This window comes from Dipodomys merriami, unplaced genomic scaffold (assembly GCF_024711535.1).
Source record: "Dipodomys merriami isolate MVZ:Mamm:240054 unplaced genomic scaffold, mDipMer1.0.p SCAF_11, whole genome shotgun sequence".
NCBI classification, from domain to species: domain Eukaryota; kingdom Metazoa; phylum Chordata; class Mammalia; order Rodentia; family Heteromyidae; genus Dipodomys; species Dipodomys merriami.
In genome coordinates this window covers 23,144,669-23,167,380 of record NW_027202382.1, presented here as the reverse complement: position 1 = coordinate 23,167,380, position 22,712 = coordinate 23,144,669, and the positions used below count along the sequence as shown (strand labels likewise).

Here is a 22,712-nt window from a genome sequence, read left to right as displayed (position 1 = left end):
CTGTGAACATAGGAGAACTAGTATATGAGATCATTTCTACTTTAAGCATCTAATCTTAATGACACAGTCTGTGCTTCTTAATTATGAAGACAGCATAAAATATTCTGTTTACAGTGAGCTTTTCTACCTTTCAAAGCCCACACAATAGTGAAGCCTGAATTAGTCAATATGGTTTCATTAGGAGCTAATCCTGTTTCACATTATTGAAACATTAGCCAATGAGGACAAAATGAATTCATAATGAGACTTTTAAAGATTAAAATAAAATTAGTCACTCATTGGCAAATTGTATGCTACCCTGGCAAATGTATTGCCCATTTGCCTTTAAGTCCAGATTATTATTGTGAAAGAGCTCCCTACAGTATAATGACAAACAATGCCTAATATCCTTTGTCCATAAGCCTTCACAAGAGAAGGCTTCTGCCTTCTCTGTCTCATATAATTATTTTAGGATCTAAGGTCTATGTCTCATACAATTGCTTAAGGACCTAAAGTTAAGAAGAAACAACTACTAATGATCTCTGATTAAAAGAATTAATTAAGAAAGAATATCAGCTGGGCGCCAGTGGCTCATGCCTGGAATCTTAGCTACTCAGGAGGCTGAGATCTGAAGAGAGCAGTTTGATGCCAATTCAGGCATGAAAGTCTCTTATCTACAATTTTAAAAAAAGAAAAAGCCAGAAGTAGTGTTGTGGCTCAAGTGGTAGAGTGCTTGCCTTGAGCAAAAGGAGCTCAGGGACAGCACCCAGGCCCAGAGTTCAAGCCCCAAGACTGGCAAAAAGAGATGGGGGGGGGGGGAGTGGAGGCAGGGAATCAATAATGGTTTACAGCAACATCTCTGCAGCATATGAAAATCAGGAATAAATAAGTTCAGAAGACCAAAGACTAATGGAAAGCTAGAGTTGTTCCATACACTGCAATTATTTTTTACTCTTCTTTAATTTTTAAGTATTAGAGATTGAATTTGGGGCCTTGACTCACTAGGCAGGTGCTCTACTACTTAAGCCATGCCTCCAGCCCCTTCTTAACACTAGTAATGTAGGGGTTTGTTTTGTGCCTATGCTGGCCTGTGTTTCGATCCTACTTACGTTTTCTCTCATCACTGGGGAGAGCACGTTATGCCACACTCAACCATTGTGTTTCCCCCTGGCTGGAATAACAGGAACATGCTACTGCATCCAGTCCTTGGTTGAAACTAAGTCTCACAAACTTTTTCCTGAGGCTGACCTCAAGTTTCTGCCTCCCCCCAGCCTCCAACCCTAACTGTGATACAGAGCTGACAAGATCCTGGATTCATATTCATTTGCACAACAATTAGTTGTGTGGCCTTGGATAACTTATCCCTTCTCATCTCCCATCTCCTCATCCTTGAATTAGGGGCAATATATATAATGTAAGAGCCTTACTGTGTTGGCTAGCATACAGAATATTATTTGTGTTAACTTACCCTTGATTCCTCTACTTATTTCCTAGCACCTAGCAAATCTGCTAGCACCCACGGGACTCCAGATAAATGATAAACTGAATTTCTGTAACCCATTTTTATGTTAGAAACAGATTCTCTAGCTATAGTACTCAGGTTAGATACTCTATATTTTGCTACCATGCTGGACCTTTCACTAAAAAACAGTTCTGAATATGGATACAGTATTCCCTTTCTGTAGATTTGCTTTTAAATGCTCTTAGGAATAGTCAGCATTTGGCTATTACGTATCATTCATGTTTTACTGTAAGTTAATTTAATTGCTTCTCTAATAGGCAATGGTTTCAGCTGCAGGTCTCTGGGTAAACAGGAAGGTTGGATCAAAGGGAAAGATTCTAGAAGTTGAGAAATATGTACCTCCTGAGTAGCAAGAATAATAATGGATATTTAACATATATTATCTTCTTAAGTCTTGAAACAAACCTGTAAGTATGAACAACCCATTGTTTTACACATGATGATTTCTAGATTCAAAGTACATGCTCATATTCCTCTGTCCTATTAAGATGCTTCATGGGGGAAAGAAGGTGAAAAAGATGTTGAAGAGCACAAGGCTGCATCATTTTGGCCTAATGCTGAACTTTTTTGGTATTAAAAAAAATGTTTAGCAAGGGCCAGATATGGGGTACCCTTGCCTCCATCAATAATCCCAGCTACTCTGGAAGCGGAGACAAGAGAGTCACAGTTCAAGATTAGCCCAGAGGAAGAAATTAGGAAATCCTATCTAGAAAGAAAGAAAGCAACCAGGGCTGGGCAGGGGGAGGGGGAGGGGGGGAGGATAGATCAAGTGATAGACCACTTGCAAAAGCCGAAGTTCAAACCTCAATACTGTAAATAGCTAGCTAGGTAGGTAGATAGACAAATAGATGATAGATAGATAGATAGATAGATAGATAGATAGATAGACAGACAGACAGACAGACAGACAGACAGACAGACAGACAGACAGACAGACAGTTTCAGGACAAGGGCCTCATCTTTGGGAAGCTAGTACCCAAAATTATATGTGGAATGGGCAGTGTCAAGTTTTTAATATTATTATTATTACAATTTTTTAGGCAAATTTTGTTCTCTTATCTTTTAACTTTGTTTTCCAAATACTACTCATTTTGTTCTTTACCAAATATGAATTGGTCTTCCTTCCATTAACTGTTTCTCCTCTTTCCAATAGGTTTAGTTCAGACAAAAATGGTAAAATATTTAGACTGGGAGGTTCTAAAAAAGGTAAAACATAAGAACCTGTAGGTACTGCTTAAACACAAGAATGGATTTGGAAAAATTCAGCATTTTATTTTAGTGAGTAGAAGATGACTTTGTCAGAAGCGATGTCTGTTCATCATTAAAACTTAGGACCCTAATCCTATGCTTTGTCTTTTAATGAGGAGGATGCAGGGTGAGGGTGTATATGTATGTGTATGGTGAGTACACATATGTGATATACAGGTAGTCAAGACGCATTCTGAAGAAAACCAATCTTTCATCACCAATATTACCACCCACAATAATACAGGAATAGAGCAACCTTATCCTCACATCCGGCTTTTTAATTTATTCTTTCATAATATATTTTTAGCTTTTGAAAGAATAACTGTACATTTGAAGTATATATCTAAAACAAACTTTGTTTGGTAGATAAGCATATACAGTTTTGCTTGTTCTTGTTAGTTTTTGCAGTACTGGGATTTGAACTCAGGCCTTCATGCTTGCTAGGCAGGTGCTCTACCACTTGAACATTGCTTCTAATCTTTTTTGAGACAGGGTCTCACTTTTTGCCTAGGCCAACTTCGATGGAAATTCTCCAAATTTACACTTCCTGTTATAGCTCTGGTAACAGACATCAACCTATTGCTGTGATGGGGTTTTATGAACTTTATACCTAGGCCAAACTCAAACCACAATCTTCCCAATCTCTACTTCCCAAGTAGGCATGATTGCCAATGTGAGCAATTAGCACCTACCTTTTTCATGCTTTTCTAACAATATATTTTCTCCAATGACTATATTCAAAGGAAGGACCTCCTTTGCTTTATTGTTGTAGCCTCCCTGAAGTTCTTCATACTCATGAATGTAGACTCCTCCATAACTGGTGGTATAAGGCCATAATTTTTAGGTCTATTTTTGGGTCCTTCTTACTGAGTATCTTTTAAAATCATTCTTTTATGTCTATAGACTTTAAATTTGACTTCCAGAAAGGACTTGACAAGATCCAAAGAGCTGGAAATCAATTTAACTGATATATCCTTTTCTGCCTTTCTCAAAGAAAATCTCCAGTTCCAAGTTAATAAAGCACAAGCTATAGCCATAAGTACTCCTAAAAAAAAGTAGACATGATCTACTTTCATGTTTTCAAATCTCAAAAATTTTTACCTAGTAATTCACTATAATATATTGAGATACAATAAAACTAGCTGAGGCTCAGCTTTCCAGAAGTGTTCTCATGTTATAGTCAGCAATACATACTACAGCACTTAAGATTAAGCAAGCTCCAAAGGTCATATGTGTGTATACACATGTATAAATACATGCATATATATACACATATATGCAATTCTTAGGATATAGTCTAAAATACTAGGGATTCATATTTTTAAAAATCTATTTATAATTGTAAAGTTAACTTTATTACTACTGTGATAGCCTTCCAAAAATATTTCTTGCTTCATCTTTCTATCTATTACATGCAGTCAATACTTAATAAATATTTACTGAATAAGACTTTAGATATGGCATGCAGCTTAAAATAGAGAATATACCTAAAGAAATAACTTCAAACAATCTACAGAGAATAATATTTGCCATACTTTTTAAGTTTACAGAGTAAAATGTAAAACATAATCTCAGTAAGAACTACTTAGATCAACATCAAAAGAGCTTTAGGGATGAGTGCCAGTGGCTCATACCTGTAATTCTAGCTACTCAGGAGGCTGAATTAGATCTGAAGATATAGCAATTTGAAGCCAGCTCAGGCAGAACACTCTTATCTCCAATGAACCACCAAAAAGTGGGAAGTGGAGCTGTGGCTCAAGTGGTAGAGTGCTAGCCTTGAGCAGAAAAACTAAGGGATATCTCAGGCTAAGTTTGTTGCAGATTTGACAATGGTTCAGCACTATTGTGTACTTGCAAACTAAGGGATGGAAAAGCTCTTAGACGAAATTTAAACTATCTGAATAAGAAAAAGTTGTTTGCACATGCATTTTTAAAAAGATTAAAAAGCACTTTATGTCCATTCCTACTTTAAATGTAAAGCAGAAGTATTGGATTTGGGCAACAGCATTCATCAAGTGACTATTTTCTCAAAATAACACGTACAGTATAATATTTGCCTACATGAACAAAAGTCACAAGTCAACAACTTTGCAATAAAATTTACCTCGCTGGAACTGGTAGTTTGGGGCAAAGAACAGAAGATTTTGAAGATGTAGTATACTCAGAAGGCTTCAGGTTGTAGCTACATAGTGCTGAGCCTGTTAAAAGGAAAGTTAAATGTTAGCAGGTAGAAGAGAGAGCAGTCTCTTAGCAGTTCTCTTCAGTTTTAGATGTTCAGGCTAACATATTCACCTTGCAAGCATTATAGAACTCATAAGAATCTGAATTTTATGTACACATATTTTATTGATAATGTTCATTACAATAAAGTACCAGAATGATTTTTATTGAGTATCTGCCATATGTCGAGTTCCATGCAAAAAGGCATGGATGTGTAAATCACTTACTATACTTTCATAAGGCAGGCATTATTACATCTATATTGCAGGAGGAAATGGAAGCTAAGAGTTAAGGTAAACAACCTGTCTGAGAACAGAGACCTAGGAAGCTGAGCTGGGATTTGGCTCCATGTCTCTGACTACAAAGCCAATGGTCCACTGTATATTCTCTCATCCCTGCACTTTCCATTACTAAATATTACAGCACATACATTCACATAATATATTACTTCTTATTTGAAAACAAGGAACACTCAACTACAAACCAACTAAAAATATTGATAAAACTGATCCTCACTTTTCAAAGTTTTTTTTTTTAAAATAGGAAGATACTTTATTTTTCCTTTCATGCATTTTTATTGTTATCATAAAGGTGATGTATAGAGGGGTTAGTTACATAAATCAGATAAACAGTACATTTCTTTCTGAACAATGCCATCCCTTCCCTAGCTTTTGCTCAATTTTCCTTTCCATCCCTTCCTAGAAGTTGTAGAGTTCATTTTCAACAAAATGTCTAGTGAGTACCATTGCTGCGTTTGTTCACCCTCTATCCCACCATTTTTGTGCTCCCCTTACTCTCTCAAAGACAGATAAATGAATGAACAAGACAAAAAGAAAACAAAAATAGCAACAATAAATTCAGCCTTAGATTGGTCTATTTTTCTGATTATATGGCTATACAGATTTAAGTAACATTGAAAATTCAAATAGCCGGGCGCTGGTGGCTCACGCCTGTAATCCTAGCTACTCAGGAGGCTGAGATCTGAGGATCGCGGTTCAAAGCCAGCCCGGGCAAGAAAGACCGTGAGACTCCTATCTCCAATAAACCACCAGAAAACCGGAAGTGGCGCTGTAGCTCAAGTGGTAGAGCGCTCGCCTTGAGCTGAAGAGCTGAGGGACAACGCCCAGGCCCAGAGTTCAAGCCCCACGACCGACAAAAAAAAAAAAAAAAAAAAAAAGAAAATTCAAATAGACACAGTCTAGTGTATATTATGTTGCAGACCTGTTCATAGCTACTCAGTAAAAGTGAGGAGAACTAGACTCGGCTCTCATTTTGTAGAGTCATCTAATGCACTATCACATGAACTGTTTATACATTTAGCTGAAATTACTTCCAGATTTCTAAACTGGACAAATATTTTAGTATCACATACAAACAGAATAGCTTTGCATTTTTTATATTGATAACAGACTTTTACAGTGTACCTCCAAGAACACAACAGGTGGCTACAGTGATAGACCATGACACTGAATTAAGTGTGGGAAAGTCACGTGATCATCAGAAAGAAAGGGAGGTGACTACAGGACAATAAAATTAGCAGTGAATTTATTTCATTTGTATCTTGCTTGATCGATCCAACTAATTTTTGGAAAGCCATAAACAACCATTTAATTCAACAATATTCTCTGAAACTAGCAAACCACTTGTGGGTGTTTAAATAATGAGGGCCATAATAACATATTTACATAAATATAGAAAGCACATATTTTAAACAATGATACTTAAAGTGACAACAAGGCAAAAGATTTCTAAAGACATACTGGAAAGTTTCATGGTAGCTTTCTCCAAGCTTTCGCAGCTTTTGATAAATTCAATAGGAGAGTAATTTTAAAATTATTTTTGACTGCTCTTTTCCATTTGAGTGAAATGCTTTAAAAATTAAGCATGTGGGCTGGGGATGTGGCTAAGTGGCACAGCACTTGCCTAGTAGGCTTGAGGCTCTGGGGTTGATCCCCAGCACAGGAAAACAAAACAACAAAACAAAACAAAACCAGAAAGAAACGTAAGCATGAATAGTATTTCTCTCTTCTAAAAGTATTATCTCTCATGCTTGAAAATGATGTCACTAAGTTCTATTTATAGTAATTTTTGACAGAACCTAACAGCAACAACAAGCACATATTTGAAAGAAATTCTAAAACAGCTGGAAAACTTATTTTAGGATTGCAGATGGAAAAGTAAAGCAACTGTGCCAATAACAGCAGAGCGGCCAACGTGACTGTCAACTTCTTGATCTGAATTGTCATTGGATTTCCTTCAGTGTCCAAGCTGGAATCAATTTGCACAAAAAACACTAACTAAAGCACTTTGTGTAAGTGTGGCTCAACACATGACTTCATCTGAATTCAGTGAACACAATCTCCAGCCTAGCCCTTCCTTTATTTAAAGAAAGGAGGTCAGCAGGTACAACAGGGTGCAATTGTATACTTTCCCAGGGTAATACTCAATGGAGGGATAATAGCCTTATCTCTGATGGTCTTCTGGGACACAGGCCAGTACTAAATAGATCCTGTACTAAATAGATTAAAGGGAAAAGATCTCCACAATGCATTAGTAGCAACAATCCTAAGAAACTTTACATATACAATACTTTCTGCTCAAAAAACTGATGGGCAGAAGAGGCTCAATAAAAAACACTAACACTGCAATGGCAATTTTTTTATTGTTGTTTTTTCATATTTATTAGTGAATGTATTTTCAGTGGACATTTTAAAATTAGCATTTTATTGGTGTTAGAATAAACAATACTGAGCATAAGATGTTTGGACATAAAAAAGAGTAAAACTTTCAGTTTTCATTCAAACATGAAAGCAGGTAAAAAAATATATTTGAGTAATAAAAAGTCAAAAACCCAAACCAAAAGCTTATCTAAAGTACATCAGAGGCAGTCCAAGCAATTCAGCCAATGTTATTCAAAGGCTATCAAAATGAGCAATCTTAGGAACCTAAGTTGGGTATACAAACATTTATCACAGTAAATGGTTGCTACAGCACCCAGAATGTTTAACTACTCAATTTTTCAAATGTCTTATAATATTTAATTATTTATTCTTTAACTCAATATCAGTTATATCAACTCCCCTAAGAGGTTCATTCCATCACTACCCTCCAAAAGTTATACACTGAAAAAAAATTAAGTCAGGTTTCTGAGGTCTTGCAGGGAAATCACTGGCCTATTTACAAATAGAATTTTTTACTTTAAGCCACTGTACTTAAGAGTATATTTAAGAAATAGTGAGCTTCCATACAAAAATTACTGATAAAGCACATGTTCTACATGGTTCAAGCCAGCCCAAACAGGAAGGTCTGTGAGATTCTTATTTCCAGTTAACCAGCAAAATGTGGCTCAGATGGTGTGGTACAGTGCTAGCCTTGAGCAACAAAGCTAAGGAACAATGTCTAGGTGTTGAGTTCAAGCTTGCTAGGACTGACAAAAAGAAAACAATAGAACAGAATATTTCAAGCAAAAGCATACAACAACATCAAAAAGCATAAAACTATTTGACATTTGGCTCTGTTATAAAACAGCATTTTTTTGTATCTTTATTTAATCTATCATCTCTCTTGGTGTGCTCTGAGAACCCAGTTCGTATGCTATCCTGAGTCCCCTCTAGTACATAGGTGCACCCAGAAGCTTCCTGTTGAATAAAAGACCAGTTGTTAATCTCTGATAGTTTAGTATTAACATGTTATACAATAAGGTTATACCATATTCATCTACTTCTCACGAATAATGAAACACACTATTTAAAAGAGTATTTGTCAACCTTGTATCACATGACATCCTTGGTTACACAGGGCTGTACTGCTCATTGCTGAGCAGTCTAGAAGCATCCTTTGTCTCTACCTTCTAGGTTCCAGGAGTTTCTCCCTAAACCTGGGGATGGCAATCAAAAGGTCTTGAGATATTGACAAATACTCTTAGGCAAGCAAAAGCTTGCTTATAAACATAGTTGGATATCAATGGACCAAAACACAAAATAACTTAAAGATACAAAAGAGTTGATAGATTGAAAGCTATTCTCTTTTTTGCCTTAAAATTGTATTAATTTACCATCAAATAATATTTGTATGATACACTAAAATTAAGTGAAAATAGACACCTCAAAATATAATTTTAGAAACCTGCAATGAGCAGAAAAAAAATGTCTCAAAGCAAAACAGTTTTCTCCATGAAAAACCAGTTCTACTTCCTTGTGTAGTATAATGACTTTAATTTTTTTCTCTGGCTAGGAAACTGCTGTATATTTATGTGCTGGAAGAAAGAAAGACATTTTTCCCATCTGAATTTCTAGCAACATATGAAAAGTATGGTTGTATTTGCAATTTCCTAAAAGTACCTATTGAAAAAAATTAGCCACCAGGGGTATGTGACATCACCTATCAAACATCAGTAGCATATATTAGGCACATGATTAAATTTTATTAAGTGAATTAACTTGAACTATATGTGAGATTTGCACTAGGTAATCAACACGGAGAAATCTGACTACTGCAAGCTTCATAAAGGGGGAGACTGTACTTTGTATCTATGGTACATACTCAATGTGCACTAATTATTTATTCAATGATTACTTTAAGTTGTATTAGCAAATGTGAGCATTTTTTCCTTTTTAAACCAAGCATCCTTGGTCTCTAACTTGAGCACAATAAAATCAGTTGCTAGAGTTGATCATTTTGTTTATTTATAAATGTTATAAAGTCCAACCTTTCGATTGATTGTGACAGGACAAAATCCAGACTAAGTTTTTGGTTTAAGTTACAGAGTTAGTGACTGAATTGGGAATATACTGATCATCTATTGATATTGACTCTTAACCTAACAACTAGATAATGATAATCAAAAGACAAATTAGTATTCGTGAGTAGTACTTTTTTTTATCTGCAAGGATCACATAATTTGTCAAAACTTTAAATGGCAAAACAATAATCATTAAGAAAGCACAAGCTGTACAGCTTCACTCATGATGTGGCAATGATCCAAACCGTAGATCATCAACCTCTCAGAATTATGTAGAATATAGTGACTAAAGAAATGCTTTTAAATGGCAATGCTTTTTCATATGGCATAAATGGGATGCAAGTGAGATTTCTGCCACAGTTCATTATCATATTAGGGAAGACAAAAGAATATACATGTATAATAGAGTAATTTTGTAAGAGTCATGGAAAGGAATAAAAATGATGTGAAATATCAGCCCCAGCTGAGGACATTTACCTAGCCTGTAATGCACACGTGAGGCACATTTAAAAACTGCAGGATAGAATTCAGATAACAAAATGATATGCAAAACATCTGACACTGAGTAGGCATCAAGGAAAGGTATGCCGAAGTCAAACCCTGGGCTTATGTTACCTGTTAATATTCAGATGACCATGCTCAACCCTGGGGAGTAGAATGAAATAGCATGATGGTTTTAGTTCCTGGGAAGAGAAAGGAGAACTGTCTGAGCAGGCAGTCTTCCCTTCCTTTGCCACCTGCCATGGTGAGTTTGGATTGAGATAGAAATGCCATCTAACGCTAGCATTAGCTTCAGAAGAAGTTGGAATCATTCTCCCCCTCCCTACATTGAATGCATTTCTTGTGTTTTCAAAAATAATGACAATAGAGCAGGAAAAAAATCTGTTCAAAGAAACAGAGAAAGATGGCAGGAGGAGGATGGAATTCATGTCCTGCTAAAAATAAGAACTCTTACAGATGCTCATACTGGATCAATTCAATTTTCTCTGTAGGACATAAGGTTAGGGAAGAGAATGCACAGGAGGGCTTGGGAGAAGAAAATGTATGATTGATCACTGGGAGAAGCTGTATGAGAGAGATAAATGAACCAGATGAATTATTTAGAGATTAATAAAAGAACTGATTTCACAGCAGTTCTAGTGAGATTGAAGCTAAACTGTTTACCTGCCTGTGGAAACTCACATGGATACAGAACTGAGGTTAAAGTGTGAGGAGAGAATGAGAAATTATTAAGCGGCAATAGAGATAGAGAAATCAAACCCATCGTTGGATGTTTAGTACTGAGTTCCTACGTTAGGGTACAGATATTCAGAGATGAACAGAGTAGATGCCTGCCCCCAGAATATTCATACAAGACTGCAAAAAGATGATAAAGAATGGACAAGAAGTTTGGTACTCAGTCTGTATATTTGGAAACTAATTTTTTGAATGTCATTTTAAAATTGCCTTCTTTGTTAGCCTTATGATTTTCATGTCATGTGCATTATGAACTATAAAAATAAAATGAACCTTTGTATACCTACCACCTGATTCACATATTAGAATGTATGCTTTTTTGTTCATCTAAATTCTCCTGCCTGCCTTCAAAGCTCTTTGTAAGACAGCATGTTTACAAGTTAATCTAATTTCCACGTACTTCCTCCGAACTCTCTATTCTAGTCAGATATATTTGTCAAGGACTCTCCACAAACTCTTTTAAGTATCCAAGAAAAAACCCTTCCCTTTTCTATCTAAAAAACAAAGATTCCAGGGAATCTTTTATTTCCCTAATAAATATAGTTCATATAAACACTGCTATAGAACCAAAGAGTTTCCCCCTATAAAACTTTAAATAATTTCTAAAGATAATGAAAGTTCATGTGAATGAATGGTTGTAAGTGCTAAAAAGTATTTCAAATGTCATGCACACTTAAAATTCTTTGAAAATAATTTATATTATCTTTTCAGTCTGATAAGAAACATATTATTTTACCCTATTCTTTAAGATTTAGAATTAGTATTTAAAAAGTTACTCTATCACTCAAGATCCTCTGCTTTATGAACACTTCAAAATATAAAACACACATAAGACTGTCGATCTTACTTATTTGTAAGTGTACAGTTCAGTAATTATTAACTATACTCACACTGTTGTAGACTGTTACTACCTTCCATCTCCAGAATTCTTCATCTTACAAAACTGTAACTCAATATTGAACAATAACTCCCACTTACCCTCCTAATTTCCCCTTCTTACTCCCATCCAACTGTTTGTCTCTATTAATTTAACTCCTCAATGCACTTCATATATGTGGAACTCTAGTTTTGTCTTTTTATAAACAGTTTATGTTGCTTAGTGCAATGTCCTCAAGTTCCATGCATGGTGTAATAGGTTACTGAGATTCATTCTATTTTTTAAGCTAAATAATGTACTTTTACAGTTTGTATATATTACATTATCTTTATTTTCTTAATTTTTATTTTTTGTCAGTCATGGGGCCTCAACCCAGTGCCTGGGCACTGTCCCTGCCCTCTTTTTGCTCAAGGCTAGTACTCTACCACTTTAAACCACAGCACCACTTCTGGGTTTTTTTTATTAGTTAATTGGAGATAGAGTCTCACAGGGACTTTACTGCCTGGACTGGCTTCAAACCATGATCCTCAGATGTCAGCCTCCTGAGTAGCTAAAATTACAGGCTTTTACCACTGAACCCCAGGTACATTATAAATCTGCCCATAGACATTTACACTGCATTTGACTCCTGGTTGTGGTGAATAATGCTGATGTGAACATGGGTATGCAAATATTTCTTCAGATCCTGTCTTCAAATCTTTTGTATATATACTCAGAAATGGGATTGCTAGATCATATGTCAGTTTTATTTTCTTTTTTCTTTTTCCCTGTGTGCTGGGAACAGGGCTTAAATTAAACTCAGGGCCTTGGGCCCTCTAATGGCTTTCTTGTTCACGGCTGGTGCTCTACTACTTGAACCACACTGCCAGTGTGGCATTTTGTTGGTTAATTGGAGATGGAGTCACATGGACTTTTCTGCCTCAACTGACTTCTGTGATCTTCAGCCCTGAGTAGCTAGGATGACAGGTGTGAGGCACCATGCTAAGCTATTTTCCACTTTTAAAGGAACATGCACTCTTTTACATTCCCACAACAATAGGTTAGGGTTCCAGTTTCTCTACAGCCTCACCACCACTTTGTGATTTTCTTTTTCAATGGTGGAGTGTCCCAGGATCTAAATACTAATACCATGACAGAGAATGACTTGCATTTTTCCAAGTCCATCGCTTGACTTTTTTTTTCTGCTCTGTTGATTTTGTCCTCCTTAAGTGAAGAAAAAGTTTTAATTCTGATATTATTCAAATTTTAAATGTTTTATTTTTGGTGTCATTTGATGCCACTCAAGAAATTATTATAAAACCTAATGCTAGGAAGCTTTTCTGTGACGTCCTCTGAGTTTAATGGCTTTAGCTCTGAGGTGCAGGCTCTTTTATGTCTTCTAATCATTCTGTTGTATAGATTTGAAAAATTCCCTCCCAATCCTGAATCATCTCTGCAAGAGACTTCTCTCTGGAGAAGTCTGTATTTCACAGCAGAAATACTTTACCATTGGACATAGATGGAGTAAAGATTTATCTGTTCCTTCCTAGTCAATGTGTGCTTAGGACGATAATAAGGATGTTATAAAAGCCAAAAGGTATGTGTGCTAAGTGCAAAAAGAGGACAAAAAAATTACGACTGGAATTATATCCGACCAAGCCCTGTTTCAAGTCACCAATCCACAGATCCTCATAGATTCTTTTAAGAAACTCAGAAATTTCAACTTATGGTTGCTTTCAAAAAGGTTTTGACGGTTAAAATGTGTTTGCGACTTTAACCAAGTATCATTATCCCAAAATACTGTGAAATATGTGAAATTTATGCAATCACCTAATATCAATTTTTTTAAAAAAGAAAAGTAAGAGAAGTGGGGGGAGGGGGAGGCAGGGGGAGGAGGAGGGAGTGCGGGGTTAGGGGGGAAAAAGGTATTGTTAGGCCTTTATACTAAACGCTTCCTCTCCATTTAGAATTTGACTTTTCCATTTGCTTTTTAAAGTTATTTCTTGCTCTAGTATCTGTGTATGCTTCTTTCCTCCCTCCATCCCCCAAATAGGGTCTTACTATATAGCCCAAGCTAGCCTAGAACTCATCTTTCTTCTTCCGCCTTTAGAGGGCTTGGATTACAGGCTTGCACCATCACACACAGCTATTGCTGTGTTTCTTGACACTGCATTAATTTTTTTTTAAAATACCTATCTTATTGACTTACTTTGTATACAGCTGACTCCAAAACCTGAGAGTGCTTTTGTAGCTGGGCACCAATTTAAGAAATCTGTTTTCTGAAATAATGTTTATTGATTAATACTTGTCAATCATATCATTTTTACAAGACATTAGGCGATATAAAAAGCTATAAAAGCCACATGCAAGGACTTCTTGAAGCAAACGTGAGTAGATCACACAGAGTTACATTCATTTAAAAAGCTTCTGGCCTTGAAACAAAGTATGCCCAGGGGAAGGTTGCTACAACAGAGCTGACAAGGAACTAGCTCTAAACTGGCCCTCCAGATCATATAGACACGTTTTATTCATTACCGATTATTTCTCAGCAACAAATTAATGTTGACTAAAAACTCAGGGAACACCCATATGGCAGCTATATCCTAAAGGCGATGGAGAGAGAGATTGGAGGTAGGAAGCCAATTGTACAACACTGGTATAATAGTAGCAGTTAACGTCATTTTAAAAAATGTATCCTTTCTCAGACACCATGATAAGCATTTCTCGTATATTGCCTGTGATAACCATTTTCATGAGGAATATCAGATAAAACATTATCCCTTTATCATAGATGGGGAAAAATGAGGCATGGACAGGGCAAATAATTTGCTCAGGGTTATTAAAGAAGAAGGAGCTACATTTTGTCTGAACAAGTCACTTTTTTTTTTTTTTTTTAACTTTTTGTGTTGGTACAGGGGCAGGGACTCAGGCCTGGAAGCCGACGTTTAGCTTTTTTGCTCCAGGCTGGCTCTCTTATCATTTGCATGACACCTCTATTTCTGGCTTTCTAGCAGTTATTTGGAAATACAAGTCTCATGAACTTTCCAGCCTGGGTTGGCTTTGAACTATGGTCTTCAAATCTCAGCCTCCTGTACAGCTTGGATTACAGGTGTGAGCCACCAGTGCCCAGTGTCCACAGCCTATACTCTTAATCATTCAGCGAAATCACCTACCAGGCATGCCTAAGATCTTGGAAACACTTCAAAAGAACAACTCATCTCTCCTTATGGAACCTCATGAGTCTGATAACTCTAGTATAAGGCTTAGTAAGGCACACATGGCGTTATCATGTGGGAAGAGAAAATACAACACTGAGCAGCAGTTAGCACCTCTTCCTTCAATGCCACCACATGCCCAGAATTCTTCATGCAACATCTCATTCAATCCTCATAATCTGTGAAAAAGTATTATTTTTCCATGTACTTTTTTTTTGATGAGGAAATCTTTACCTTTTACCTCTTATCAAAGGACCAGTCAATGATAGAATCATAATTGAAATCCAGAGCTACATTAACCCATGCCCTCTCTACTACCTCATGCTGAGGATACGGAATGGTGCTCCCAGTTCTACTCTCAGACCAGTATCCCACCTGAAAGACTAGGGCCATGCTGGTGTGTGCAGAGATGTTCCTGGGCTGTTTCCTATACAAAGTTAGACCTTATACCTGGTAGAGATCCCTAAAAATCAGAATTAGTCTTGCATTTGGGCAGGACAGAGGCAGGCCCGGGTGTCCTAAACACAAAATATAAAACTTCAAGGAAGTTCCAAAGAATGGGCATGACATACCATCCACATTAGGACCCTCCACAAAGAATATCTGAAACAATTTCTCTGAAGAGAAGCTGAGGCAAAACATGTATTTCAGGATAAAAGTCAGATGTGAGAATCTCAAAAGATCAGGACTAGACTTCAGGAAACTGCCTCTGCCCACTTTCTCAGCTAATTCCAATACAATGAACTTCAGAGTTTCTCAACACTACTTTTAGATAAATAGTCATGCCATAATAGTCATTTTAGAAAGCACAACCCAAAATTATAAACAACCAACACATTGAAAACGACTGATGATGGAATTTTTATTCTACTTTGGTATATTTTCCCCAAACTTTAAAAATTTTTCACACACACACACACACACACACACACACACACACACACACACACACACACACACACACACACACTCTACTTTGGTATATTTTCCCCAAACTTTAAAAATTTTTCACACACACACACACACACACACACACACACACACACACACACACACACACACACACACACACCATTTTAAGAGGCAAGACGGGAATTTTTATTCTACTTTGGTATATTTCCCCCAAACTTTAAAAATTTCACACACACACACACACACACACACACACACACACACACACACACACACACACACACACACACACACACACACACACACACACACACACACACACACACACACACACACACACACACACACACCATTTTAAGAGGCAAGACGGGAACAACAACAAAAAAAAACCCAGCACATTTCACATAGCATAGACTACCAACTCCTAAATATTCCACACCTATTCTGGATTCTATAGAAATAGTGCTGCGCATTCATAGTCGCAGCCACTCAGAAGCTGATGCAGGAGAATCACTTGACAGCTTTTGCAGCATTCCATACTGCATCTCAAAGAGAGGGAAAAAAAAAAATACTGCCAGGCACCTGTGGCTCACACCTGCATTCCTAGCTACTCAGGAGGCTGAGATCTGAGGACTGTGGCTCAAAGCCAGCCTGGACAGGAAAGTGCAGCTAGGTGTGGTGGTACACACTTGCAATCTCAATAATTCAGGAGGCTGAGGTAAGAAAAGATAAAGAATTTAAGGCTAGCTTAAGCTCCAAAGCAAGACCTTGTCTCAAAACAAAAACAAAACAAAAATATTCAATAGGCTATATATATATTATTTTTATTTTTATTTTTTTTTTTTTTGGTCAGTTGTGGGGCTTGAACTCTGGGCCTGGGCTCTGTCCCTCAGCTCTTCAGCTTAAGGTGAGCGCTCTACCACTTGAGCCGCAGCACTACTTCCAGTTTTCTGGTGGTTAATTGGAGAGAGTCTCACAGACTTTACTGCCTGGGCTGGCTTTGAACTGCCATCCTCAGTTCTCAGCCTCCTGAGTAACTAGGATTATAGTACAGGCATGAGCCACAGATGTCCAGCTTTCAATAGGCTATTTTAAAATCACCTGACATAAAAAAAAGGTAAATTTCTAGAGCCCGGAAACCTACTCAGTCAAAACTTCTTTGGAGGGAGGCAGAAATCCAGCCACTTTATTTTGCTTTGCTCTTTGAGTAAAGGTGCGAAATACTCCTTTTTGTTGTTGTTGTTCCCATCTTAGGGGTTGCACCAAGGCCTGGGGGCTCTCCCTGAGTTTTGTTTTGTTTTTTTCCTGAAGGCCAGAGCTCTGTCATTTGAGACATACCTCTACTTCTTGCTTCTTGGTGATTAATTACAGATAAGAGTCTCATGACTTTCCAGTCCAGGTTGGCTTTAATCCACAATCCTCATATCTTAGCCTCCGAGTAGCTAGGATGCAGGTGTGAGCCACAGGTGCCTGTGGCAGTATTACTTTTCTTCTTCTCTTTGAGATGAAATATTGGTATGCTGTAAAGGCTTCCCTTGAACTCATTTCAAGTGATTCTCCTGCCTCAGCTTCTGAGTGGCAGGAGAAATAGTGCTGTGCATTTTGAATGCACAGCACTACAAGCTCCCTAGTTTGATTCTAGTATTTTTAAGTTAGGAAATATAAAATCACTTCTTTTACAGGTTCTTTGATGACATATTCAATATTAGAACAAAATTTATGCTAGAATGCACATAGATAATATTTAACAGTGGGAATGGTTGAGTGTAGATCTGAATGGCCTAGAATCTCACCATTTATCTCTGCAAACTTCTGGACATCACTCAAGGTTTTCAATTCTTGTCTTGGACATGCTGCTACACAGAGTGCTACAGACTTGATCTTCCGGTTTATCAAGTCCAGATTACAAGGATCCAAAAAGAACACATACCTAAAGCATAGAGAGAAAAGCTTAGATATTATTTGGCAAAACACATTCTGATTCACCATATATTTGACTAAACCTAGAAGCAAAGAACATCTCCTTGGTATGCCTTCACAATAAACACTTGATAAATCTAATCAGGTGTGAACTTGTAGAAAGTAACTGCTTGTAAATATTAACAGTGGTAATGGCATAATTGAAGGACTCCATGTTTTCATAATCAACTTTTCTAATATTTTTATATTTTTATAATTTGCACATACATTTTTTTGTTTTTTATTTTTATTTTTGCCAGTCCTGGGGCTTAGACTCAGGGCCTGGTCACTGTCCCTGAGCTTCTTTTGATCAAGGTTAGTACTCTACTGCTTGAGCCACAACACCACTTACGGCTTTTTCTGTTCATGTGGTACTGAGGAGTCGAACCCAGGGCTAAATGCATGCTAGGCAAGCACTCTACCACTAAGCCACATTCCCAGCCCCGCACAGACATGTTTTATCATGAGAAATAATTTTTTTTCTAGTTTGTTTTGTCAAATTTATACCAAAAAATTAACAAAATATCTAGCATGAATTGCAGTTTTTATATAAATTATATACTCTAATTATATGAATGTATAATTACTAAATGAACACATAAATATAGTGTATTATATATTAATTAATTATATGGAAGTGAATATATAAAGTTGAATGATAAATATAAAAAATACAACTATACTTCAGTCATTTCTGGGTGTTAAATTTATTTTCTTTCTTTTACTTTCTAGAATTCCCACTTTCTAGGAAAACATGAAGATTACTTCCGAATAATAATGACTGCAACAAAAAACTACTTATAAAAGATGTGTAAGATAAAGTAACCCCTAAATCTTAAATTATTCCCTCTGTATCTTTACTTTTTTAAAGAGCAGAGATTAACTAGAAATCACCTGTGTAATAGAGAGTTTTAGCACGGTAAGCTTGAAGAGATGACAATGACTGCAGATGCTATCATGGGCTCAATAAGAAAGTGAATGCTGAACACCTTTAGATGAGATAACTAAGTGTAAAACTGCAAGTCAAAGAAGGAAGTGGGAGGAAAAAAAAACCCAAACACTACATAAGTCAAGGTCCTCCAACCCTGGTTCCACGTAACTTTTACAAACTCGTAAATCTGTTAACACCCTTTTCCACAACATGACCCACATATATATTTTTTTTATCAGGAAATATAAACAAATATAAATATTTGGTGGGGAAAAGAACCTAAAAAGCAAAAGGTAAAGTCAATACATGTTCTGGAATAGACAAAAGAAAATAAAAAAGCACACAAGAGAGTGGGGAGGGTACCAGAGAGGCCTTTGCAGATGAAGTAGGGAGGAAGAATACAGTGGGACAGCAGATATAAACTAGAGTATAATCATGCTACCTCACCCCCCACAAAAGGTTTACTGTCAATCCCAAACCATTAATGCTCCACACAGATAATAGGAAGAAGCCAGACAAAAAAGCTGTGATTGAAAGTGGGCAGTTTCCAAGGCTGATGACAAGGAGGTAATATGGACAGGGAGAACAGTTTCTGGCAATCTTTGGATGATGGAAGCAAGCATTCCCTTAATTCCCTTCCAAATGTCCTGGAACCCAATGCAATGAACTGCTCAAAACCAGATTTGGACAGGGAACAATCAGGTCCTTGAGAAGGATGTCATAAAACCTTTGGATTAATCACTACTGCATACCACTACTAACACTACTATTAATGCTGACAATGAACATAATAGTAACCAACACTTATTAGCTATTTTCTAGGTATCAGGCACTAAACTTGCAGAGATATTACTAATTTAATCCTCACAATGGGGTGCATTTGTATTTGGGGTGGGAACTGGGCAGTGAACTGGGCTGGAGAAGAGGAGCTAACAAATATGGAGAAATCATATGACAGGGGAAAATTTTTTTTAAATTAAAAAAATAAAACAGGCTTGGGGAAAAGGAAAGAAAGCCAGAGGGTTTAAGGGCTTTACAGTTGATCCTAGGCTAGATTAATGACAACCATTTGGAAGTAGGTCATTGTCCTGAAGGCTTCTGCCTTCTCTTAATACCCAGAGCACCCCCACCCCCCACTGGGTTTATTTTATACCTTAAGACACATTCCTATGATTTTATTAGTTATTTGGCAGCAAATAACTAGTACCATGCTATCTCCCTTTGAGACAATATCTGATTAACACAAACGTGAAATCTTCCTACTTCAACCTCCCAAGCAGCTGAGATTACAGGCATGTGACACTGATGCTGGCTTCTAGTTCTCTTTCTCAGTAGGTCTCTGATTTAGATTCAATTTCCTTATTCATTGAACTGGATACCACTTATTTTATATTTTTCTTTAAAGTTATTGATGAGGTACACAAAGCACTTGACATAATATATACTCAGTGATTCATATTATTAAATGATTTGTCTAAAAATTTCACATTTGATAATAAAGCACTTTTGGATATGGGCATAAAAACATACTACTTTGACTAATACTGGGGGGCATAAAAACATACTTTAACTAATAGTTAGTTTTCCTTTGGAAGGAAAAATGTACATAGGAGTGTTTGCAACTGTTAGGTGATTAGTCTTGATAAAATTAAGTAGCCTCCAAAACAGGCCCATCAAAAAGAAAATAGGAGGATGGGAAGAATTCCACCGTGACTATATGCACATCAAATTAACTCCACACTTTTTAAGCTTGTGCATATGGTTTTGGGAAATCCCTAAGAAATAAAACCGAAGTATAATTTTCAATGATATTTTCAGAAATGTGTGCTCACAAACATACAAACACATGTTCATACTCCATAATTTCCCTCCACCCACAATGTAAGACACCAGATTCAATTCTCTCCACATACAGTCATAGATGTGTGCAATCTAGAGTCACATATGCAGCTCTGTTGACACTTACTAGATAATCAGGTATTGGGTCCTCTCACACTGTTAAATCCTCACAACAAATCTTAAGATAGAGATCATTCCCATTGTACAGACAATAAAACTGAGGTCCCATAGAAATAACCACTAGTCCAAGAGAGCTAGTTTGTGTCAAAAAACAAATTCAAATCAGGTGGGGGGAGAGAGGGGAGTATGGGAAGGGATGGGAAGGGGAAACAAAGAGGAGGCAACAATGCTTGATAAGAAATGTACTCGTTATCTTACCCATGTAATTTTAACTCCTCTGTACGGTATTCTCACAATAAAACAAAACAAAACAAAACAAAAAAACCCCAAATTCAAACATAGTCTTTCTAAGTTTCACCCCCCATTTCCATTCTGCTTATTCTTAAAATATTTCCTACAAATACTATTAATAACGTTACTATTTAGTTATTAAATTTGCATTTTCTCCCTTGAGCATTCTGAAATTCATCCAATCTATGGCAACCTGAGTACATAATTATGTCATAACTGTTAAGTACACTTACAAATCACCGAAGTTGTAGTAGTTGTCTCTTAATTTGAAAATTCCTTGAGACACATAAATAAATCCTTACATTAATTCCAGTTTTCATTTCATTTTCCAAAATATAATAATTTTATGCTCTGACAACAAAATAAATAACCAATTCTTAAATAAACATGACTTCCGCAGACTGAATTACTGTCTTTTCTCTTATTGGTAGTTTCTATTACCTATGATAAACTGAAGCCAAAAAATATTAAATGGAAAACTCCAGACTAAAAAAATTCATACAACTAAAATACCTTACTACAGCACAGTATTGTAATTTTTTCTATTTTATAATTCGTTGCTCTTAATCTATTACTTGTGTGTGTGTGTGTGTGTGTGTGTGTGTTTGTGTTTGTGTGCGTGCGTGTGCACACACGTGCGAGCTAGTACTTGGCCATGAAATCAAGGCCTTGAGCTCTCATTTGGCTTTTTGCTTAAGGCTAGTGCTCTCCCACTTAAACAACAGCTCTGTTTTCAGCTGTTGGTTGGCTAACTGGAGATAGGAATCTCACAAACATTTTTGCCTGGGCAATTTTCAAACTGCAATCTCAGATCTCAGCCTCCTGAGTACCTAGGATTACAAGTATGAGTTACTGGTGCTATCTAGCTTGCCTAATTTATAAAGCTCACCATAGGTATGTGTTCATAGGAAAACATGTATATAGAATTCAGAACTGTCTGTGGCTCCAGGTATGCACACAGGTCTTAGGACATACCCTGAAGATAAGGGGGGAATGCTATATTGTAACTAACTGATTGAAGACTGGGGATGTGTGTTTTTCAACCCGAGAATGAACATTTTAGGAAGGCTTCTCAACAATCTCCCACCCCCAAGGCAAACGGTGGGGACAGAAAGGGGACACATGAATTTTGCAAAAGCTTCCCTGGCAACTTTGATTATACATTCTGGATTCTGAGTCCCATCCTTCCAGGATAGAGAACCAATGTTATAAATAATCCATATCTAACTTAGAAGCAAGCTTTGCATTGCTGTCCTCAGTGGAACTTTTCTCAGACCTATTAATAACTTGGAAACAGCTTTGTTTAAGTTTCACATCCTTTAGAAGAACTAGAATGAATAAAATACCAAAAGTGGGAATGAAAAAAGGATGAGAAGCCGTAAAAGAAAAATAGCCCAGAAATTGAACAGTTAGACACCTGCAGGCATTGGCACATACACATGCTCACAGCATGATCACACAATACAAAGAACACATTTGCAAAAGGAATTGCAAAACACTCCGTGCAAGCTTTGAACTTAAAATTGAGATGAGAATGGGGAAAAAAATGCTTAGACCACACTGCAAAACAAGCACTACAGAGGCCAGCAAGTAGGGCATGCAAATACATCTGATAATTGAGTACTTCAGGAAAATAAAAAAAT

At 36.8% G+C, this 22,712-nt stretch overlaps 1 protein-coding gene across 4 annotated transcripts in view; it reads right to left on the bottom strand.

Moving 5' to 3' along the window:
• Positions 1 to 22,712, bottom strand: part of Slc44a1 (solute carrier family 44 member 1) — a 180,961-nt gene that overhangs the window by 79,167 nt on the left and 79,082 nt on the right. For all 4 annotated transcript variants that reach the window (XR_011369470.1, XM_070011100.1, XM_070011099.1 and 1 more), the window contains exons 4-5: positions 17,723 to 17,859; positions 4,854 to 4,947 (exon numbers count right to left, since the gene is read on the bottom strand). Coding sequence is in view for 3 of the 4 variants with exons in the window: in XM_070011100.1 (XP_069867201.1) it covers positions 4,854 to 4,947; positions 17,723 to 17,859 (231 nt within the window). In the remaining variant the exon portion in view is untranslated. The remainder of the gene's footprint in view (positions 1 to 4,853; positions 4,948 to 17,722; positions 17,860 to 22,712) is intronic.